We start from the raw sequence: 23,807 nt of genomic DNA on the forward strand, positions 1-23,807 counted from the left end.
TTCTCCGGGACATGTATAGAGTTAGGCATAGTTGACCTTAGATTTGGGACTATGTAATGAAGGATTTCCACGACTCACTATTGCATTGATTAGGAAGCATAATAGAGGGTTCTTGCACTTGAAGCGATCGTCCTAGGCGGAGCATTATCCGAGTACCCCATCTTTATCGATTGTCTTTCCTTCTCCTTTACTCGTGCTCTCTTATTTGTTGATTTTACTTTTGAGAATTGAATCATTGTCACACTTATCACTATTGATTTTTCACATAGCTAAGAAGCGGATTAAGTGTTTTTATTCCCTACTCCCTGTAGATTCGATACCCGCTCATCCGGGATTATTATTTCGACAAACCCGTGCACTTGCGGGATATACGCAAAAGGACCTTGTCAGCAACCTTTGATTGAAGAGTTGAATAATTTGTGGATTGTTGGTGCCATGACTTATGATATTTCAAAAGATAAATATTTTTGTATGAGAGATGCACTTTTGTGGACGATTAGTGACTTTCCTGCTTATGGAATGTTATCGGGATGGAGTACTGCTGGGATATTAGGATGTCCAATATGTATGGAGAATTCCAATGCTTTTTACCTACAACATGGTAGAAAAGTAAGTTATTTTGATTGTCATCAGGTAATTTTACCTCGAAATCATTCCTATCAAAAGGATAAGAAGTCTTTCATCCGAGGTAGAGTAGAAAAGAGTGATCCATCTCGAATGTTGTCAAGGGAGGAAATTTTTCATCGAGTAATGTTTTCCCCAACGGCCATGGAAGACATCATTAATACACCTGCAGAGTATGGAAAAAGTCACAAGTAGACAAAAATAAGTATTTTTTGGAATCTACCATATTGGAAAACTAACTTGATCCGGCATAATCTTGATGTGATGCACATAGAGAAAAATGTGTTTGACAATGTCTTCTATACTGTGATGAATGTGAAAGGGAAGTGTAAAGATAATGCTAAGGCCAGGAAAGATGTTAGAATTCTTTGGGACCGTAAGGAGATATCAATTCCTTCAAATAGTACAAGTCAGACTATTCTGAAAGCATTATACACTTTGACCAAAGAGCAGAGGAGGGTTATTTGTGAATGGCTTCAGAATTTGAGGTTTCCAGATGGTTATGTTTCTAATCTTGGAAAATGTGTTAATATGAATGCATTGAAGATTACCTGCATAAGAGTCACGACTGCCATGTGTTGATGTAGAGACTTATCCCGATTGCTTACAGAGAAATGTTACCCTCATTAATATGGAATCCTTTGACAGAATTGAGTATATTATTTTAGACAATATGCTCTATTATGCTTGACATTGATAAATTTATGGATTTAAAAAAAAAAAAAAAATTGCGTGATTTTATGTAACTTGGAGGAAATATTCCCTCCGTCTTTCTTTGATTCTATGGAACATCTCATTGTTCATTTGCCTTATGAGGCTAGATTTGGAGGTCCTGTTCAATATAGATGGATGTATCCCTTTGAGAGGTAACAAAAGTTGCAATCTAACTTTATTGAATTTAAGATAATTTTGTTTAGTTTATGTAATGTTTTTGCATCATTGTACTTGTAGGTTTCTTTATGACTTGAAAAAATCATTGAAGAATAAGGCACATGTTGAGGTTCAATTTGTCAAGCTTATAGTGCACAAGAAATAAATATTTTTGCAGAACATTATTTTGAACCTCATGTATCATATAGAAGGAGGAGACCTCTAGGAAATGATGAGGGAGTAAATGATGGTGCTTTCGAACCTTTATCTATATTTAATTACGTAGATCGAAGTCAAGGTCGTCCAAAGATTAGATGGCTTTCTGAAAATGAGTTACATGTAGCACATACTTGTATATTGCGAAATTGTCCAGAAGTACAACCATATTACAAATAAGTTATATTATCAATTAATAGAACAATAAATTTTACAATCTATAAAATATATAACTTCAATATTTTTTTAAATTTTTTTTCATGTTTAAATGCCCATTCAAAGGATATTTGTCAACTACCTACAAGGGAACCCTGTTGATGCCATCGATAAGGCAATTGATAAGCAATTTGCAAAGTGGTTTGAAAATTTTGTAAGTTATCATTTTAATATCTTGAAATTGTATTAAGAGAATGACAAAATATCTCATATTCAATTTTTGGGTTTAGGTGGCAAATGAGATCAATCAAGTCATTGATCCTCTCTTGCAAAGCCTTGCTTGGGGTCCATCTATGAAGGTGACAACATGGCCAAGATACTTCATCAATAGTTATAACTTTCATACTGTCGCCCATAGTATGGAGAAAGCCACCATGAATAGTGGCATATGTGTATGACGGTCCAATGTTGAAAATACATGCATTGATTTCTATGGTTTATTGCAGGATGTAGTCCAACTTAAGTACCATGGTAATAGATGGAACCATGTTGTCCTCTTCAAGTGTACATGGTTTGATCCAATAAATGGCACCAAGTTTCATCCTCTATATAATTTGGTTGATGTTAATCGGAATAAAATGTATCCAAAGTATGATCCATTTGTATTGGCACAACAAGCCATTCAAGTGAACTATATTGAGTACCCAAGCATGAAAAAGGACAAGGTTGATTGGTTAGCTGTGTGCAAGACAAAGGCTAAGAGAATGGTTGAGGCAAGTTGGCCGGGAAAAGATAGCACCGCATATTAATGATGATACTATCACTACAAGAAAAATCCAATATTGGCACGGTAGAATTGTCACAGAAATGATTTTAAGAACCATGCCAAATTGATTTTGGCACAGTATTTGGCACGGAAAAATAATCGTGCCTATAGCAATGGTGGAAAATGTATTTTGGCACCGTTTTTTTAAATGATGCCAAACTTTGTCTCCGTTTTTGGCACAGTTATTTACTTTTGTGCGGAACATTATAAATGATTTTTTGGCATGGCCTTTGGTTCCATGTTTGCCACTGTTTTGGCACAGTTTTATTGGTTCGGTATTTGGCACGATTTTGTATATTATATTTTCACGGTATTTGGCACAGTTTTTGGCAAAAAAAATTTTGTTACGACTTTTAGCACCCTTTTGTTTATTCTGTGAAAAAAATAATTTATATAAAATTAATTTTATTTAAAATTTCTTGAATTGCACCAATAAAAAATGAAACTGAGAAAGTTCCAAAAGCAATACATCAACACAAGAAATAATAACATTCATCTGTTGATTCATTCTCAACATTCAGCAACAAACTATAAATTAAAAGAGATCAACTGTGAAATCACACACACAAACAAAAACATGACACATCCCACCAAACAATCAAGTCAGAATGAATGACCTGAATGAGTTATACACATGAGAAAGTAACAAATTAAGTGCTGAATTTGGAGTCAAATAGGAAATTAATGCTCACTTTGTAGGAATATCGAATATTTTCAAGGCAGCTTCAATATCTACAAATACACAAGGAATTCCATGGAATATATCAATAACACCATAAAGTAAATCAGTAGGATACTCTGCATATATGACCCCTCCAGCTCCGGCTGTCACTGCCGTAGACAACACGATCCCGAAGTCTATTGGTAAAATAGTGATCTGGTTTTCACCCTGTGAGGTCAACGTGCTTACGGTACCAAGAGCAGCCGGAGTGGCTTTTGCGTTTGCTGGTGAGGTCAAGGTTGGATCTTCGCATCTTGATACATTTCCGGAGGAGGCAGTGGCGAAAAAGAAAGGATAGAATTTTTGCAAGGATAAAATTAACAATTTTTAAAATTTTAAAATATTAATTATAATTAGTTTTTTTTAAATTGTAATTATCTATTGCAAGAAAGGTCAAGGTTTGTATTTTAAAATATTAATTGTAATTAACATCTTTTAAATTATAATTAACAGTTTACCAGTGAGATCAGGGTTTGTATTTTAAAATATTAATTGTATTAACAGTTTTAAAATTTAATAAACCATCAATAAATTAATTAATTTTTAAATTAGTATTAATCCTAAATAATTAGAGTCAAAGTAATTAGTATCTTTTAGGAACAAAATTGAAACATAGTATATAATTAAAAAAATTTAGAAATAATTTTAAATAACTAATGTTAACAATTTGTAATAAGGGTAATCTTACCATTTCACTTACATGGTAATTATATCCCTCAACTTACATCAAAATAAACAAAGAAAAAGCAAATACAGCAAACCAAACAGCTGTGATGTAAATTAAAATACATCATTTTCACTTACACTATATGTGAGAGACTGACTCACCTCAGTGAGACCCAGAACAAAACCCATCATAAGACAAATTTTTTTTTTTTTGCTTAGTCGGGCATTAATTTGCACTCCCTCAGAGTCGAACCTGCGACCTAAGCCGTTTCTCTTAGGTTACGGGTTCAACTCTAAGGGAATGCGAAATACCCAACTAAGCAAAACAATACCTGGCTTATGATAAGTTTTGTTCTGGGTCTCACTGAGGTGGGCCAGTCTCTCACATTGTAACTTCACTTATATGTAATTTAACTTACAGACAACCAAACAACCCCTAAGTGAAAATCTTGTAAAACCAAACGTTATAATCACCACATACACACACTTCTTTATACTTCATCATTCCAAACAAATCCATTGCTATCCGGAGAGGACAAGCTTATAATAGAAATCGGAGGGATCTCAAAGCTCTGAAGAGCTTACGGAGGATGCTGCTACAATGGCAAAGGTCTAGCAAAAAGCTGCGTTTGAAGAAGAGGCCCTGTCCTAATTTAAGTCTTTAAGTTCAACAATATGTCTTTATTTCAATGCAGCTATTCCCTTCCAAACTAAAATATATACATCTAATATAATAAAAATCCACAAGATAAGCATCCAAAATAACATTATTTTCATTGTATTAATGCACTTACACAAATGGCCATATTCCTAAAATAATTATCCAGCTAACAATTGTCTTAATACCAACACTTAATTGTTTTTAAGTGCAGATAAAACCTTCAAAAACTTCTAATTTCAAAATAACAATAAATTCAACAATTATTATTAATACTACCAAAAAAACATCAAACATTAAATAATCCCCACAAAAAAGGAGATTATCAATAGATATAATAATAATTCATAGAAATCTTAAATATATTATTGCGAATATATCTATAATATATCAATAACAGTATATATTGAACCTATATAAATTATGAATTTTAAATGTTTATGTGTGTATATGTATATGATTGCCAATTAATCAAAGTATTCATTGAATTCCAATAATGTATATATAGAAAAACCCCAAAAATAAAATTTTAAACAAGTACTACATTGAATTCCAATAGTCCCCAAAGGTCTGTGTATAATGTATATATACATATAAAAGGAAAGTGATGTAAATGCTCTCAAAAAATTTTATTGAGGTATGGCACAACTTAAAAACTTAATTACTCTTAATAAATTTAAAATTTTCAACTATGCTATACCACATCCCACAATACTCAACTCCCCGACCCTGCACCTCATTCTCTTCCTCCTCCGTGACACACCTTTCTCCTTCTATGCGGTTCTCTTCTCCTTTAAATCCCTCTCCTCCTCTTCTTCCCCTTCCTTCTCCTTTTTGCCCTCTTATCTCTATAAGATTTTAGGGTTTATAGGGACTCTCCGATATAGATTCCGGGTGATGGAAAGCTATACATTGTTGAGATTATGGGTTTTTTGTCACACCCACCCCTTCTACCGAAATATATGTGGAATCCATCAGTTAAAAACTCTTTTTAACTGGAAAACTGACACCCTGAAAAACCAAATCAGACTTATAGAACACGAGTAACAACTTTACACCAGCTACAGATTCAAATACACAAATACAACAAACAAAATTACTCCAATTTGTATGTACAACTGCTACAAGATCACAACACCAACAAATAGAAAGAAAAGGGGACCCACTGCAATCTTGGACTCAACCCTGACTAGCTCTATACTTGCACAGGAGATCTAATAGGGTTCTGCAACTGCAACTGTAACACATTTCAGTTGGTCGATAGTGGCTCAATAATTTCAAATGATTAAATATAGCGTATATAAATTATATCAAGATCAATTTCTCAAATAACTTCCCAATTTTCACATATACCAGAATTTGGTAAAATACAAGTTTTAAGAGCTTTAAAACATAAACTCATTGTGAATCATCATCAAATCCATTTTCCCATGAAATATAAATTTTTGTGAGAGACTGCCCTCCTAAGAGCGACAACTGGGCTTCACCCCCTCATCACAATCCAAAATAATATGTTTTGCATGACTGAATTGTAAAACTGTTCTCAAATCATTGGCTTAAAAACACTCTTTGACTTAGCTGCTGTCGCGACTAGGTTGAGAGCCATCAAGGTCTTCATAACCTTGATGTTGGCCATTGAGATCCCCGTGTGGTGACCCCGAGTTTATCAACAGAACTAAACTATGTCAATAGCTTTACGCACCTCTTGACCAGGGGTAAACTCAGGGTTGACCACACCGCCTCCCATCAGGCCGGACCGTGGAACCCCCATTGCAGTGTCGGACTAAAGTCCGTAGTTACCATTAAAATCCTGTGAAAGCTCAATAGCACAATACATGCTTAATACACGTAAAGTCCAAATCTATAATACCATTCCTATACCAGGAATGAAAACCAATTCCACAAGCATTGACGGTAAAATCATTTTAATTTGCATACATGGTTTCACAAATCTTTCAAAGTCAATGCATATGTACCCATCAACAAAAATACATGAAATGAATAAGTAAATCATATATATATATATATAAGTATTTTATAGTTTGAAACTATGTATAATTATACAAAACCAGATATATCAATATGATTGTTATGGCACAACAACAACAAATAAATATAAGTATCCTTTAACCTTATACATAATTAAACATAATAAAATGAAATAATTAAATAATTATTTCAAAATACTAGCTATTAAATAATTGTTTCAAAATAATAACAATTAATCAATTATTCAAAATAATAGACACTACCAACTCACCTAGTCTCTCTTAGGTTTCTCGCTAAACCTAGAAGTCTCTCCTAAGCATGAACCCCACCTAACAAGATAATGGAATAAAATAAATAAAATGCAGGCTAATGACGAAATTGAACCCAAAAGAAAATACAATAAACCAATAACTGACTCTCTAATTGGGCTTACTCACTTCAACCAATTAAAACCCGACCTTGCATATTAAACTAGTCTCCAATTGCACTAAAACCAATTCAATTTAGGCTAAACCCTCATGAATCAACCTGAACCAGTCTCAATTTTATTTAACCAACCAGCATTAAACCAATTCCAATTCTTATACAAAATCTCTTGAAATAGTTTGGTTCAACTGAACCCAATTCTCCTTGAATTGGTTCACCCCAAAACCATTAGCCCAAAATTTGAACCAAGCCCAAATCAATCTCAATCAACCTAACCTAAATTCAACCCAACTCAATTACACATTGAGTCCAAATCAAATCAAACCAAATGAACCCAACCTACTTCAACTTGGCTAGCCAAACCCAACTCCAATCCACTTGACTAATTCAAATCAAGCCCACTTCACTTGATTTGATCAAGCCCAACTCAACCAATTTGGCTAAACTCAACCACTTAATCTCCACCCATTATCATCACCATCTTAATCATCATCATCAACTTAATTAACAAAGCCAAACCCTAATTCTGGTTGCTACAGTAATGTGCAGTAAAACCGAGAATTTTTCCACTATTCCAAGCAAAATCCATCATAAATACAAGGGTTTTTTTCCAAACACAAATCATCTTATAAGAATACCCTTATAATCTCCATCATCATTTCTTCTAAACAAATCCACTCTTTTCTCCAAAATCACCTACACATACATAATTCCAAACATCTCAACCAAAACAAAATTATTTAAAATCCTTACCAAGGATGCCTCACTCCGGCGAACTATCTCCGGTGATTTCCAAGCTCATCTCCTTTTAATTTCTTTTCTCTCATCTTTTCTTCTCTCTTTATTTTTCTCACAGAACACTGTTGCAATCATTGAAGAAGAAGAAGAAGAAAGCCCATCATAGAAGCCACCCATTTCTACCCTTTATCTCTCAACTTAAATTTCTGCCGAAATTCATTGTTAGTCACTGAAAATAAAATTTCTTACAAAAAGATCCCTAGAAAGTCACCAAAGGTCACTAAATCATGAAATAGTATTTTCAAAAGGTCTTTGTAAACTTACCTTTCAGTCCTTAGTTTCAGGAAACACTTCAGATCAAACCTTTTTATTACTTGTGAATCCAAAAGCTTCTATAAACTTTCACACTTAAGTCCTTCAGCTTTCCTCTTGGGTTTCTCAACGAAACGGCTCTGCAGGAAAATCTTACTGCAACTATGATAAGACCCTGAATATATTTTTCAATAGGTATCCAAAGGTTCAAGATATTACACTTTTTCTGCAAATGGATGTTTGATTTATAAAATCTTTGATTGAAATCATATCATTTTTGAATAAATAAAAGTTAGAAATATCTACAAAGATCAATATCTAAAAATTGAAAATTAAAATCATATAAAAAATATATATAAATCTTTTTATATTTTTATCCAAAAATTGAAAAATTAAAATCATATAAATATGTATATATATATATATATATATATATATATATTGTATATCTATCAATGAAGCATGAGATATGATTTTCTTGGGCATATCAAATATATCAGTGAACTCATAAAAAAATATTAAAAAAATACCATAGAGCAATACAAAATGAGAGAAAACTTCAAAATTTATTGTCTTATGAAGTTCTTGATTTCAAACCATAGGACAATACAAAGGGTATCAAATAGAAAACAACACAAAAAATATATATTACAATATTTTATTCAGTGTTTCTGCAAATCAAATAGAAAACAACACAAAAAATTTGTGATGTTCATAGAATATCAAACATGATACAACACAAGTACTTGTGCTATACCGCAACTACTTATACTGTACTATACTGCGCATACTGTTCTTGATTGCATACCAAACAAAACCTAGGTAAGAGAGTAAGTTGTCCTTTTACCAATACATTTCCTTCTTGTTTTTATTTAATTTGTTTCCTTGCCTCTATTTCTTATTGTTTATCATCATTTGTGTATTTTCTTTAGTTATTATGACAATTAGTAGACACATTTATGATCCTTTGCGATTTTTTTAACTCAATATTATTATTCTCTTTAAAATATGTTAATTAATAATGTCTTGGCTGTTAAGATATTGTTGATATAACTGGAACTAACCTTCATCTTTTGACCTATATTTTTTAACCAATTGATTCATATTTCTTTTTTTGAAATCTATAACTAGAACTATAAAGTATTATAAGCCTATTTATAATATAGAGGATCAAATAGTTTAAGCTTTGTTATGAATGGATGCATTAATAATGTAAATGTGGATGTGTTCACTACAACAAAAAACACTTATTGTGACATTTTTAAAGTAACATTTTTGGCAAATATCACTGCAAACCATTAAAATGACTTTTAAGCGATAATTGTAATAAATGTTGGTATGCTTTTATTTATTCCTACATTTATAATGACATTTCTACTTATAGTCACAAAAGGTTTTTATTTTGTGATATTTTTTAAGATTTTAGCTACATTGAAAGAAATGTCAGTGCAATATTATTTGTTAAGACGTTTGTTATGAGCTATGTAACAAATGTCATAATCCAATATGACTTAAATTACATTAATTTATTAGGATATATTTGAAAGCACCATTTTAAGTTAGGATATGTATATATCTATATTAAAAAAATAAAAACGATAATTTAAAATTGAAAAAAGTGCTATTTAAGGAAAAAAAATAAAAATAAAAGCATCAATATTTTAATTTTCAAGAGTGCCAAAAATTAGGCGGCAATTTTTTTTTATGAGCACCAAAACCTACGCGGCTTATAGATTCATGATCTATATATAAGACAAGAAATTCCCCTAATAGTGCAAAAGGCCAAAAATAAAGTTCTTGTCAGGAGATAAAGTAAGTATCTCGATTTTTCTTCATTTCATAATTTTTTTAGTATTGTTTTTCTTGCAATATTGTTTAAATATTTAACTTGTTATTCATTTTGATAAATGATTGATAGTTGATTAATTTTTTTATTAGTTTTGTTATGAAAACAAGTATGAGAATTTAATTAATCTAATTCAAGGGTTTGAGAATATTTCTTAAAAGAAAAAAAAAGAAGAAGATTGAATTTAATTGGGATGAGATCTTCAAAACATCCCCTTTTTGTTGAAAATTAAAATATGTTTTGGTTTTTCTCCTTGCCGACAGTGATGATGGGGTGGTCATGACATGGATGCAAGGCTTCCATCCTTAAAATTGTCATTTAGTTTTTTTTTTTTAATTTAATCCTAGTTTTGTTGAAGTTTTACAATTTGTCCCCTTTTTTTTTTTATTTTTTATAGGGTTCTTACTATACTTAAGGGGACACATATAATTTTGGTGAAGTTATACAACATTCCCCTTATATAATTTTTATTTCTTATAGTGTTCTTGTTACAATTATGGCTCACACATAGCTTTGTTGAAGTTTTATATTCTATCCTTTTATTCCAAGTTAAATTATTTAAAGGTTCTTATTATGGTTATGACACACACATACATAACTTGAGACAAATTATATATTCTTCTTCAAAATAAAAATAGCTTATTTGTACTTTTTTATGCAAATTATATATGCTTCACATGGTTTAATATTTTATTTTTTATTTTTTATTTGTATTTCAAATTTGTATTATTGATTCTAATATATCATATATGTTTACATTTAATTTAACTTTTATTGTTATATTACCTTTATTTTATTAAATGTAAAAATTTTTGTAGGTAGGAGATGCTACAAGTAGTCCTCGTTCTCAATTACCCACTCAATTTCATTTTAGCGATAATGATTCGGTACAATTTTTATAATATCATCTTGTTATATTTTAAAATTATTAAAATTATAAATTTTATTATTTATTTATCGCTTTTTCTTTATTAATTGATTTAGATAGACACTGACGTATTTGTATATTTTATTTGCAGATAAGAGATCACTATGATAAATTTAAAGCCAATTCTGTAAATTGAAACTTTAGATTTATTATAATATTTGAAAGTTAATTTTTAAAGATTTGTAGATCATTTAGACATTGTTTAAATTAATTTTCAATTTTTAAAATTATAAATTGTATTATTTATTTATCTCTTTTTCTTTATTAATTGATTTAGATAGACATTAATGTATTTGTATATTTTATTTTGCAAATAAGAGATCATCATGACAAATTTAAAGACAATTATACAGATTGAAACCTTAGCTTTATTATAATGTTTGAAAGTTATTTTTAAAATATTTGTAGATAATGTTGACATTATTTTAATTAGTTGGATTTTTAAATTTTTTATGAATAATTTTATTAATATTTTATTAAACTATACAAATTAATTTTAAAGAATTTAAACTATATCTCATATTTTATTTAATTATATCATATATAAATATTGTTTAAATTAATATTGTGAAAAATTATACAATATTCTTCTGCCAACATTTATAAAAGACATTTAGTTTTAAAATTAGAAAAGATGAATAACTTTTACTAACATTTAGAAATATCGACTTAAATTGGTATTCATATATAATTGATATTTTATTAAACCAATGTTTACAAAAAGTCGATATAAGTAATTTAAGAGACCTTTAACAAATGTTATTATATAACCTCTATAATAACAATTATAAATATTGCAATATTTCAAAATTAATTGGATAAAAACTTGTAGCGACATCTACAAATGTTGTTAAAAAAAAAAAAAGTGTTTCTTAAGCCATATACAAATGTTGGAATAAAATCCATATTAAGACTATTTGCATATATTGGGAAAATATCACAATAAATGTTGGAATATATAGGTACCGAAGTTTCTTGGAAATGTCACAACAAAGTATACTGACCACGTCAATTATGACATATAATCTACATTTGTTACAAAAGTCGGTATAGAGTTATTCCGATGATTTTTTGCTATTTTACGACATATATCAAACGTCACAAAAATCCTATTTTGTTGTAGTGGTTTCTCCTCCATTAATATCCCTATCATTATATTAACAATGTACATCCATGAGTCCTATATATAGGGGGTTCCGATGTGTGTTTAAGATAGAAGTGTGTTGAATATTATAACTCTTTTACTCACTATATTATTCCTCATTTTACTTTCATTTATTTATTTTTATTACTTATTACTTATTTATATTTTCCCAAATTAGTTATAAATGAGTATTTGTGAGAAAATGAAAAGAAAATAATAAAATTATAACATACAAAGCAAGACTGGTGGCTCAAGAATTTTTCCCAAATGCCTAGTGTTGACTATAAGGAGACATATTCTCCCGTAATGGATGGGATTACTTTTTAATTTTTGGTTGCCATGGCAGCAAGTAATAAATTAGATATGCAATTGGTGGATGTTGTAACAACAAATCTATAGGGATTACTTGAAAAAACATACATATGAAAACTCTTGAGGGATACAAAATGTCAGATGCTTCAAAGCAGCGCAATTTGTACTCTATTAAATTATAAATATCTCTTTATGAGTTAAAATAATTTGGACGAATGTGGTATAACCGTCTTAGTAACTATTTGATAAAAGAAAGAATATATGACAAATAGTTGTCATATATATATATATATATATAACAACTAATCTTGTATGTACGGCTCATGAAATTGCAATTGCTGCATCATATTCTAGGAAAGAATTTGAAATAAAAGATTTAGGAAAGACAAAATATTGTCTTTGTATACAAATTGAGCACTTACCTACTAGAATATTTATTCACCAGCCAGCTTACATGAAAAATGTTCTGATGAGATTTAATATGGATAAGGCTTATCCATTAAGTACCCCAATAGTTGTCTAGACACTTGATGCTTAGAAAGATCCATTTCGTCCACCTAGTGAAGAAGAGACAGTTCTTGGCCCGGAAACTTCGTATCTAAGTGCAATAGGTGCATTAATGTATCTTACAAATAATACCAGACCAGACATAACTTTTGCAGTAAATCTCTTGGCAAGATACAACTCTATACTGATACGAAAACATTAGAAAGGAGTTTAGGATGTGTTACATTATTTACAAGAAACTATAGATATGGGTTTGTTTTATCCCCGAGAGTCTTCATCCAATCTCACAAGTTATGTTGATGCCGGATATTTATCCGATCTTCATAAAGGACGATCTCAAAATGGATATATATTCTCTTATAATGGTATAGCTATCTCATGGTGTTCTACAAAGTAAACACTTACAGCTACTTCATCAAATCATGCTGAAATCTTAGCTTTCCATAGAGCTAGTCGGGAATGCCAGTGGTTGCTATATATGATTTGACATATACATCATCATACAAACTGTCATCAATTACAACAAATGCTATAATAATTTATGAAGACAATAGTGCTTGTATTTCTCAGATACAAAGAGGCTACATTAAAGGAGAAAGAACAAAACACATATCACTAAAAAAATTTTACACTCATGATCTCCAGAAAGAAGGCGCTATAGAAGTCCAAAAGATTCAATTTAATGAGAATCAAGCTGATTTATTCACAAAATCACTTTCAAATGCATTCATCAGAATCTTGTGCACAAAATTGGGATGAGAAGACTCAAAAACATCATAGCTAAAACAAGTTGACAATTACTTTTAAGAGAGGGAGGTTGTACTCTTTTTTTCCCTACGATTTTTATCCCAAAGGGTTTTTCCGGGGCAAGATTTTTAATGGGGCAACAATTACTCCACATACCAAGAATCATGTACTCTTTTTCCTTCACTATATTTTTTTTCCTATTGGGTTTTTTCTAATAAGGTTTTAACGAGACATATCCTTTAGTTATATGCATACAAGGGAAAATGTTACTAATGGATGCGTTAGGAATGCAAATGTGGATACATTTCTCCCCCATTAATATCCCTATCGTTACCTTAACAATGTATATTCATGAATCCTATATATAGGGGGTTCCGATATGTGTTTGAGATAGAAGTGTGTTGAATATTATAACTCTTTTCCTCACTATATTATTCTTCATTTATTTTCTTTAGGTAATTTGGGTATATATGCCACTTTCATTTTTTTTTTATTACTTATTTATATGCCACAAATTCATTAATTTTTAACAAGCTTGAAATTGTTTTGCTTGTAGGAAAAATTTTATAAATATTTATACATATCATGTAAAGATCCACAGTTATTTTGTCATTACAAGCGCCTCCCACTTAAAAGTGTCAAAATAATAGGTAGGTATGAAGGTATACCAATCATAGTGGCTTAACAATATCTTAGAGATTTACCATATAGCGTGGGATAACACACGGTGTAATAAAGACCTATCATATATGCCCACAATGATATATCAGAGATCATAACCCCATACAAGTAAATCCCCCACCATGTATAGTCTTAGCAAAAATGAGGCCCTAGGCAAAATCATAAAAAAAATATTATTTTTATTAAATAATAAACTACATAATAAAAATTAAATATGAATTGCTATTAATAATTATGATAAATAAAATATTAACCTTGAAAAAACTGGAGATATCCTTATAGTCTTTTGTATAATGATTGCAATGCATTAAAAAAATAAAGAAAAAAATCAATTAAAGTTCATGTTTTTTTGCCTTTTGAGATGTAAAATTATCAATTAACTACTTAAATAGAAGTGTATAGATTTTTTTTTTATTATTATTTAATATTTTGTAATGTTAGAATGTTAAGATTTTTAGTATTATTATTTAATACTAAGTTTGATTCAAGTCCCAATATTAAGTTTTTATTAATCTATTTAATAGATTATAAAGCCATTATAAATATTATAAAATTAAATTTATTACATATAAATTTTATTGTTTAAGAAAACTTAAATTTTAAAATCATAATTATATTGTAACGTTAGAACCAATAGATCATAGTGCCGCCAAATTTACTACATAATTTTATAGTTTTAAAAAAAATTAAATTTCATTGTCATAACTAAGTGGATAGCTATTAGAAAATAATGAATAAAATTTTTTCAATATAATTAAAAAAAATTGTGGGGCCCTATTATAATAATAAAATTTATTGGATATTAATCATTAATTAAATTTATAATTTAAAAATATATAAAATTTTATGAGATAAGTTAATAATAATTAATAATTATAAATATATATTTTAAAAAAAATTTATTGGGGCCTTAGAAAATCTAGGGGCCCTAGGCATAGGTCTTGATCATCTATACCTAAGGCGGGGCCTGTCCCCCACTATCCAACCCTTAAAGAGCGGAGAAATCAAGTCCTCATACATAAGACTCATACTAGAACTCATTATACAGCATTTAGCATTAGTGAATTATATTTTACAGTATCACATGCGAGCAGGATTCCAAACTCATGTCTGCTCATTAGGGTCAAAGTGGAAACCAATTGGACTAGGCATGATCCTTGCAAATTTCACATTTTCACTATTCATAAAAGTTTTTATAATTTATCATTGGCATCGCTAAAACATAACTTGTATTATTTAAAGCAAAGTGTTTTTGGTAATGGGTTAAATTATAAAATAGAAATTAATTTAAACATAATATAAAGTAAACTTAAATCCTTGAAATTATAAACGGATATATATATATATATATATATATATATATATAGGTTTCCTTCATGTTTAAGTAAACTTTATGACAAAAGTAAACCCAACTTTAATTCCTACCAGCATATAAATTTTATTAATGCCAAACCAAATTTCAAAAAACCATGCTGAAAATGTGAACCCAAAAGCCATAAAGTCTAGTTTGACATTAATTGATGGCCTTGCCATAACCTTCTCCATCTTCACAAATAATACAAACTCTTCATCAAACCCTAAAACCTCATCAGAATCACTGAAAAAGATCCCAGAGATTCCAAATTGATGGCGAACAGATCCCAAGACACTGCTTCCGGAGGGAGGAGCTCCGCTAACGGATCCGGAGCTGGTTGGGCATACGGATCCGGATTCACTCAAGATCCGCGAAACGGCACCGGGTTCGGGTTCGGATGGTACGCCTCCTCTGGATCCACTAACGCTGGCGGCGGCGGCGGTGGTGGTGGTGGCGGCGGAGGATGGTCCGGGTTCGGATCCGGTTCTGGATCCGGATCCGGATCCGGATTTGGTTATGGAGGAGCCAGTGGTGGTGGTGGAGTTGGGAGAGAGAGAGAGTTCGGATTCGGATTCGGGTTTGGGCCTTTCGGATCCGGATTTAGTGGGTTTGGTAACTCCGGTAGATCTGGGAGTAACTAAAGTTCACCGGTGGTTATTTTATGCCGTATGTATTGTATGAACGAGCTCTGGTTGTACCACTTGCTGTTTGTAATCTAAATAAATAAAATTTGAATTATATATAATACTAAATTAAATTGGTGAAATTGGTATATATATCTTTATATAATATACGGAAATAGAGGTGATTTTTTCCTTTAAAAAAAAAAAAATAGAGTTGTTTTAAACATGAATTATTGGTTTGTGTGAAGCTTGTATTTGGTTTAAAAATATACATAAACTAGCATCGGTGGCTTGTTTTGTTGACATTCTAGATTTATTCTATAAATATGTAATCATTTACTGAAATTAGTTAACTAAGTTTTAAAATATTAATAGTAATAATATATAATTTTAAAAAAATATAATTAAATTTGATTAATATCAATTGAGTTAAAATACGAATATTACCCATGCGAGAGAGACGAGAGTGTGATTGACTCCCATGTGGAAGGTTGAGAGTTTTAATTCATTTTTAAATCAAAATTGAAAATTTGATGTGTTTGTTGATGATTTATCTGTTAATATGCTGGTATTTCAAATATAAAAGTCATCATCTAAAAAAAAAATTTAACAAATGGTTTTACTAATCAAGTCCTTGGCATATATACACACACATAAAAAAGTATTTCTAGCATTTAGTTTTACCGAAAGATATCTAGTTAACTCAGAGATATATAGGCTAATAATCCTAAAATTTTCTATACCTTGGCTATGTTTTTCCAAAAGAAAAACATTTGTTGCTTTCTTTGGAAGGAAGTTATATCAATAATCCTCCTTTTCTTTTGCAATAAATTATATATTTCTTGATAAAATAATATATTAAAAAAAATAATTGAACTTTTACAGTTCTACCAAAGGGATATATTTTTAAATATATATTAGGTATTTTCCAGACTTCGCATCGGAGATTTTAAAATTTTATGAAGAGTTTTGAGATAATATTATATATAAAATAATATAATTAAACAACTCCTACCATATAAACTATTTTATACCTTTGATTTTAAAGGTCTTATGGACATTTATTTTATATATAATTATATGTAATTAGTGTTTTTCAATTATTAATATTATAAATAATATAAATAAAATCTTAAATGATATTAAAAAAAATTAAAATTGTTCTTTGAAATGCTCTCGAGTAGATTATATATTTATTTTAATAGTATGTATAGATGTATAAATAAATAAATATATATATATATATATATATATATATCAAAATAGTGTAGAAATTCAAAGTTAAAAATTAGAATGGAAGTTCTAAATTACAAGGGTTAATTTGAAATTTCAGTATGTCTTTTTGAAAAAAATATAAATAACAAATAATACAGGGTATATCCGCAAAAAGCTCCATGATGAGTGGAAAGACGCTTATACCCCTCCCCCTCCCTCTCCTTCTCCTTCTCCTTCTCCATTCTCACCGATGTCACTGCGATCTCGATCTCCTCCGCGAAGCCGAGCTTCTCTTCCTCTCCTCCTTTTGCAGCCGATCTAGGGTTCCTTCTCGTCTCCTCTCTTCTCTTTCCCAGGCCCAGGTATTATTGTTCTCCTCACATGCTATTTCCAACCACTCCTCTTTTGTTGCAATCTCAGAGCATGAATGATCCTTCAATTGCTATTAGGTTTAGGGTTTTGTGTTTAGGATTATTTTATAGAAATCTTGATTCCTTTTTTTATTTTTATTTTTAAAATTCAATTATTTCTCCATGTTTTCTCTGTTTTTTCTTGTTTTAAGATCTTGTATGGATTGAGGGAATTTGTAGATAGTTGGAATACTAAGAAGAAATAACTCTCATTGATTATACCCAAATTGAAGGTTTAGAAATAAGGAATTCAAAAGTCATGATTCAATTTCAATAGGTGAACATTTTGCAAGTTTAGAACATGGGTGATACTTCAATTGTTGCAAGGTTTTGGGTTTGGAGCCTAGGATTATGTGATGGAAAGAAAAAAAATTCTTCATTCAATTATTTCTCCATGTTTGATGTTTCCTACAATTTTTAAAGATCTTGTTGGGAATTCTATGAATAAATAACTTTGCTTTTTTTTTTCTATCATATCCAATTCAAATCTTTAGAAACAAAGAATCCAAGGGTCATGATTCAGTTTCAATATGTAACATTTTGCAATTAGGCATGGATGATCGTTCATTTGCTTCAGGGTTTAGGGTTTAGGATTTAGGATTATATGAAATTTTTTATACATTTTCTTTGCTTTCAATTGTTTCTACATTCTTTCCCCTTTTTTTAAGATCTTGCATGAATTGAGGGAGTTGGTAGAGGTTTGGATATTCGATGGATAAAGAGCGTTCCCTCATTTACCATATCTGATTTGAAGTTTTAGAAGCAAAGTATCCAAGAGTCATGATCGTGTTTAGTAGGTAAAAATTTTGCAATAAAACATGGTTGAAATGGAAGATTAACCAATTGTTATTGAATTAACCCATAAATATTGAGTTAAAAAATGGAATGAATTTGGATTGTTGGAAAATATTTAATTAGGGAAAACAAAGGTATTCCTTTTTTTTTTTAGCTTATACTATATTTTATTTATAAGTAAGCACAAGTCCAGTTCTAGATATGGAAGGGAGTAGCTTGACTTCATATTCTAACTTGATCTTATTCAATTGTATTTGCCTGGTATTGATTAATAAAACTCTTCCTTTCCTGCTCGTGGAACTGCTTTGACACCTATTTATCATGCAATAACCTCCTGTTTTCCATGTTTGCTTGAAAGACAGGATATCATACAGTAGTAAATTCTGCTTGTCTGGTTGGTTGTATAGGAAGAAACAGAAACCTTATCTTCGCTTGCTGAGCTCAACCCTGAGCTGCTTTTCCAATGCTTACTACATAAAAAATACCAGATTAAGTGAACAGATGATACTTAGAGAGGAACTAGCCGAATTCCACAATCCTTAATCACAAGAAACTAAAGAACTCAGAAGCCTAACAAGAAACTGAACTTTGAGACTTATAACCAAGATTTATAAGAAAAATAAGACAAGCCAAATAAGAGACAGGAAAAACCTAAGGAATCTTATTAAGAGTATAATTCCAGGAAAGAATCAAGAACCATTTGGATTAAAAGTATACTAAGTGTCAATATGGAGCAATGAATGGATGAATAGACAAGAAGAAGAAAGGAGAAAAAAAGATAAAATGATATTTTACATCAATTATAGATGAGGCACATATGCTAATATTTCATTAAATTTATTGTTATGTTAGGCAAAAATTATAAAAGCCTGACTAATTTATACATGTCTATACTAGATGTATGAGCTTTAGATTTCATGAAAAAGGATGCTTCTCACAAGAAAGAAAAGAAAATTTTAATCGACAACATATTGCAATAAGACATAGTCGAACTAGACATAGTTGAACTAGAAACTAAACTAGACTGTTCAGCTCAGCTGAACCAGAAAATGTGTTTAGAAATATTAATGACTGAATTAGAGCCCTTCAAGCTTCTTGATTTGGTAAATGCTAATCTATTTTTATGTGGTTTCTGTAAAAATTGCCATTTTTAGATGGGTTGGGCTCTTAGTAACTTGAGGTTAGATATCACCCTGATATATTTGCGTAGTTTATGGTTGTAGTATGAATTTTGAAATGTTCTTCTGACTAAAAATTGATTGAATTATAGAAACCTATTGCGAATCACTTGTGTTATCCACTAAAAGTTAAAAAACTCATATTGTCATTCTGCACAGCACCTTCCAAAAATGTTAAGCTTGTACGATAAATTGTTTGTGGAAATGAATTGTCAACATACCTGTTATAATTTATAAATGATGAATTATGGTTACTTTACTTGAGTACTAAAGCTTTTTAATCAAAATTTAATCAGCTCAAAATAAATTAAAAAATAAGGAAATTAGTGGGTATTTGTAAAATGAAAATGTTCCTTTTTTTTTTTAATAGCCAGCCAAATTTAAATTATCAATTATGCCCTCATACCCTCACGTTTTAGTTGTTTGGGGCAATTGGTGATGGAATTTTAAGGAAGTTCCCTTAGCTTGTTTAAATGCCCTAATTAACCCTGCTTGTGGTTGAAGGTCCAAATCAATCATCTACATGGGAGCCAATGGGGCTATCAGCACAACGCAAGCTGATCCATTTCGTTACCTTCAATGACGTCTTCTCATGTCCCCCTCTCTAGCTCTCTAGAAAAAGCATTCCTTTAATCCTAATTGTCTCTGAATTTGATCTGTCAAACTCTATTTGGAGAGAAAAACAATGGAGAAATTGGAAGGAGAGAAGCATGTCAAATACATCCTCTCTGTAGAAAAGGTTTGGACTTCTCTTCATCTCCCTATTTCTTCCCTTTTTTTCATGAATTTTGGGAATAAAAAAAAAATGATCTTTGATGCATCGGTGAATAGAGGAAAGATGACTTTGAATCACTCGTTATGGATCACCTCCGGATTAATGGTGCCTACTGGGGCTTGACAACCCTGGACCTGCTCCACAAGCTTGATTGTGTTGATCAGGAGGAGGCTATCTCTTGGGTTATGCAATGCTACCATGAGGACTGTGGTAAATGAAATGGAAATGAACTATATTTTTATCGTAATTTATATGAGTTTTAGTTGATAGATCTGGTCTTTGCAGGGGGGTTTGGTGGGAATGTTGGCCATGATCCGCACTTGCTTTACACTCTCAGTGCTGTCCAGATTTTGGCTCTTTTTGACAAGCTTGATGTTCTGGATGTTGAAATGGTTTCAAAATGTATCCTTTTCCAGTGATAAATTGACAGTCAGATTGAGTGAAATGGAATTTACTTTAGGGCCGGTTAGCTTGTTGATCCAATTATCAATGCTTGTGGAATTGTTTTTGTTAATGAACTCGAGCATTATTGGCATCAACACATCACCCATGGTTAGTTTGTTGATTTTGTCATTAATGCTGACTGAATGATTCATGATAGTCCATGCAACAATCATGAAAACAAAAGACAGCTTCTATATTGCTGAGGTTATTCATTTAGTTACTGAAGCTTGTTGAATGATTACTCTAGATTACCTTTAAACCTAGTGGTAACATTATATCACTTATGCTACTTATTTTTATTATTTGGCAATCTACATAAAAACCAGGATGATATGTCTTACTGAATAACATCATTTTATTGATATTTAATTGTAGTATAAACCTTAATGCCAGGTCAATATTATGCCAATCAAGGTAGAGGCCTTCCTTAGCTTGTACTTTGGTTAGAATGTTGTTTTTGGTTCAATATTGTAGTTTATTTGCCGTTGTTGTTTTAGATTACTTAATTAATGACATTTTCTGTATGACAAATAATTTAGCCATAGAACCTGGATGAGGGTTGCTGTTGACCTATGCTTTCAAGCACGACCTTTCGCAGAATCAATTGTTTGTAACAGATGCATGCTGTGTATCTCCAGGCCCTCATCTTGTTGAATTGGTCTCAGGTTATTTTGAGTGGTTCTTTGTTTTGGCCTTAAAAATGATTTTTGCGAAAGTATTTGGTTGAACTGGCGGATAAACAATAGTTCTTAGTTCATTTCCAGTGCTTCTTTGCACTGATTTTGAACAAGACTTGCATAATTAATTCCTTCTGGATACCATAGTATTCTAGCACTGTTTCACTTAACTATTGTGGTAGATGTTAGTGGGTTACAAAATGAAGATGGATCATTCTCTGGTGATATGTGGGGTGAAATCGACACTAGGTAAATTCCTCCCTCTTCTCTTTGGTTTTCTTTCTGTTTTCACTCCATAGTGATGTTTGCAGAAAAGATGCTGATCTAAAGTTTGAATCTGATCCTCTCTGCCACAGATTCTCCTATTGTGCCATTTGCTGCCTCTCAATACTCCATTGCATGGATAAAATTAATGTGGAAAAGGCTGTTAACTATATTGTGAGCTGCAAGAATCTCGACGGTGGATTTGGATGCACACCAGGAGGGGAGTCTCATTCAGGACAAAGTAAGCTACACAAACAAATATTATTTCATCTCACCCAATTTTACTGGATTTTCTTGATTATTAATGTTATTATGCTGTTCAAGTTGCTTAAGCAATTTTAACTTGTGGTACTTGTGGAAATACCTTCTGTACATCCACCATTTGCAGTCTTCTGCTGTATAGGTGCCCTTGCTATCACAGGTTCTCTACATCATGTTGATAAAGATCTTCTTGGCTGGTGGTTGTGCGAGCGACAATGCATAGATGGTGGACTAAACGGGCGTCCTGAGAAGTTTGCAGATGTTGGTTACATTGAGTCATTTTACTCTTGCCTTGTTCTCTATCTTAATAAAACCGTCACTTTTCCTCCTTTCAGGTATGCTATTCATGGTGGGTGCTATCTAGTCTGATTATAATTGATCGAGCGCACTGGATAGACAAGAGTAAGCTTATAAATTTCATCTTAAACTGCCAGGTAAATTTCCAACCAAATAGTTGATCATATTAGCCCAAATCATTACATATCTGTTAATCAGGTTGAATGCTTGCTCTAAATCAAACTCAGGACAAAGAGAAGGGAGGAATTTCAGATAGGCCAGACAATGCTGTTGATGTTTTTCACACCTACTTTGGAGTTGCAGGTGCTGATTATTTTTCTGTCTAAATTTTGCCAAAGCTCTGCCATTTTATCATTTTTTACTTGTACAAATCATTTGCAGGGCTTTCACTTCTCGAGTATCCCGGATTAAAGCCTATCGATCCTGCTTATGCATTGCCTGTTGATGTCGTCAATCGACTTTTCTTCAGGAAATAAAGAAATTCCCCGGCTATTATGATGATTGAGATGTCGGATTTGATCCTTCAACCTTGAAAATTCCACACGAAAAGATTCAGGTATATATTCAAGTACTATTTCTTCTACTTTGAATTATTATGAAGATCATCAAAAGCTTTTGTGGACCAGAAATTTAGTAAATACCAGGAATCAATAAACATACACATTTCTGTCCCTGTCTTGAATTGGAAGTATTTTTGCTGTTCTTATTCAATGATCTTGTTTGCTATGTACCTGTATATTTCTTATTATTGATATTGAAGTTTTGATTTATTCAGAGCTGGTGTCTTTATTTTTATATATATATATATATATATATATATATATATATCTATACAATAAAAGCTTTTGATATTCAATGCATAATTCAACCATGACCATCAATGAAAGCTCATCAACTTTTGGCATTGTATGCATACCAGAGCAACCTATGAAATCAATGTTATAGGTTTCATGAATATGTCCTCTTTTAATTCTATTATATTTGTTGTCCTTAGAAGCAATGTTTGATATATTCCTTAAGAGCAAAGATATTCACACATATTATTATTCTCATATGATTTTTAATAATGCATATAACATAAATTTTTCTATTAAAAGTGGAAAATACTTTCATCTGTTTTATATATTTTTCTACTACAAAAAGAGAT

At 31.0% G+C, this 23,807-nt stretch overlaps 1 protein-coding gene across 1 annotated transcript; it reads left to right on the forward strand.

Moving 5' to 3' along the window:
* Positions 1 to 17,776: 17,776 nt before the first annotated feature.
* On the forward strand, positions 17,777 to 23,359 carry LOC120263977 (geranylgeranyl transferase type-2 subunit beta 1). Its single transcript, XM_039271959.1, has 10 exons — positions 17,777 to 17,921; positions 20,447 to 20,681; positions 20,774 to 20,927; positions 21,003 to 21,119; positions 22,021 to 22,087; positions 22,195 to 22,343; positions 22,491 to 22,624; positions 22,699 to 22,797; positions 22,888 to 22,963; positions 23,042 to 23,359. The coding sequence occupies exons 2-10, from the start codon at positions 20,628 to 20,630 to the stop codon at positions 23,134 to 23,136; spliced, it is 945 nt and encodes a 314-aa protein (XP_039127893.1). The 5' UTR covers positions 17,777 to 17,921; positions 20,447 to 20,627; the 3' UTR covers positions 23,137 to 23,359.
* Positions 23,360 to 23,807: the final 448 nt, after the last annotated feature.

The sequence above is a fragment of the Dioscorea cayenensis genome, chromosome 6 (assembly GCF_009730915.1).
Source record: "Dioscorea cayenensis subsp. rotundata cultivar TDr96_F1 chromosome 6, TDr96_F1_v2_PseudoChromosome.rev07_lg8_w22 25.fasta, whole genome shotgun sequence".
Taxonomy (NCBI): domain Eukaryota; kingdom Viridiplantae; phylum Streptophyta; class Magnoliopsida; order Dioscoreales; family Dioscoreaceae; genus Dioscorea; species Dioscorea cayenensis.

Coding starts and splice junctions, on each gene's coding strand:
- LOC120263977 (XM_039271959.1), top strand. CDS start 20,628: ATGGAGAAATTGGAAGGAGAGAAGCATGTCAAATACATCCTCTCTGTA. Junction 22,625..22,698: donor GTCCTGAGAAGTTTGCAGAT/GTTGGTTACATT, acceptor TCCTCCTTTCAG/GTATGCTATTCATGGTGGGT. Junction 22,798..22,887: donor ATTTCATCTTAAACTGCCAG/GTAAATTTCCAA, acceptor AATCAAACTCAG/GACAAAGAGAAGGGAGGAAT.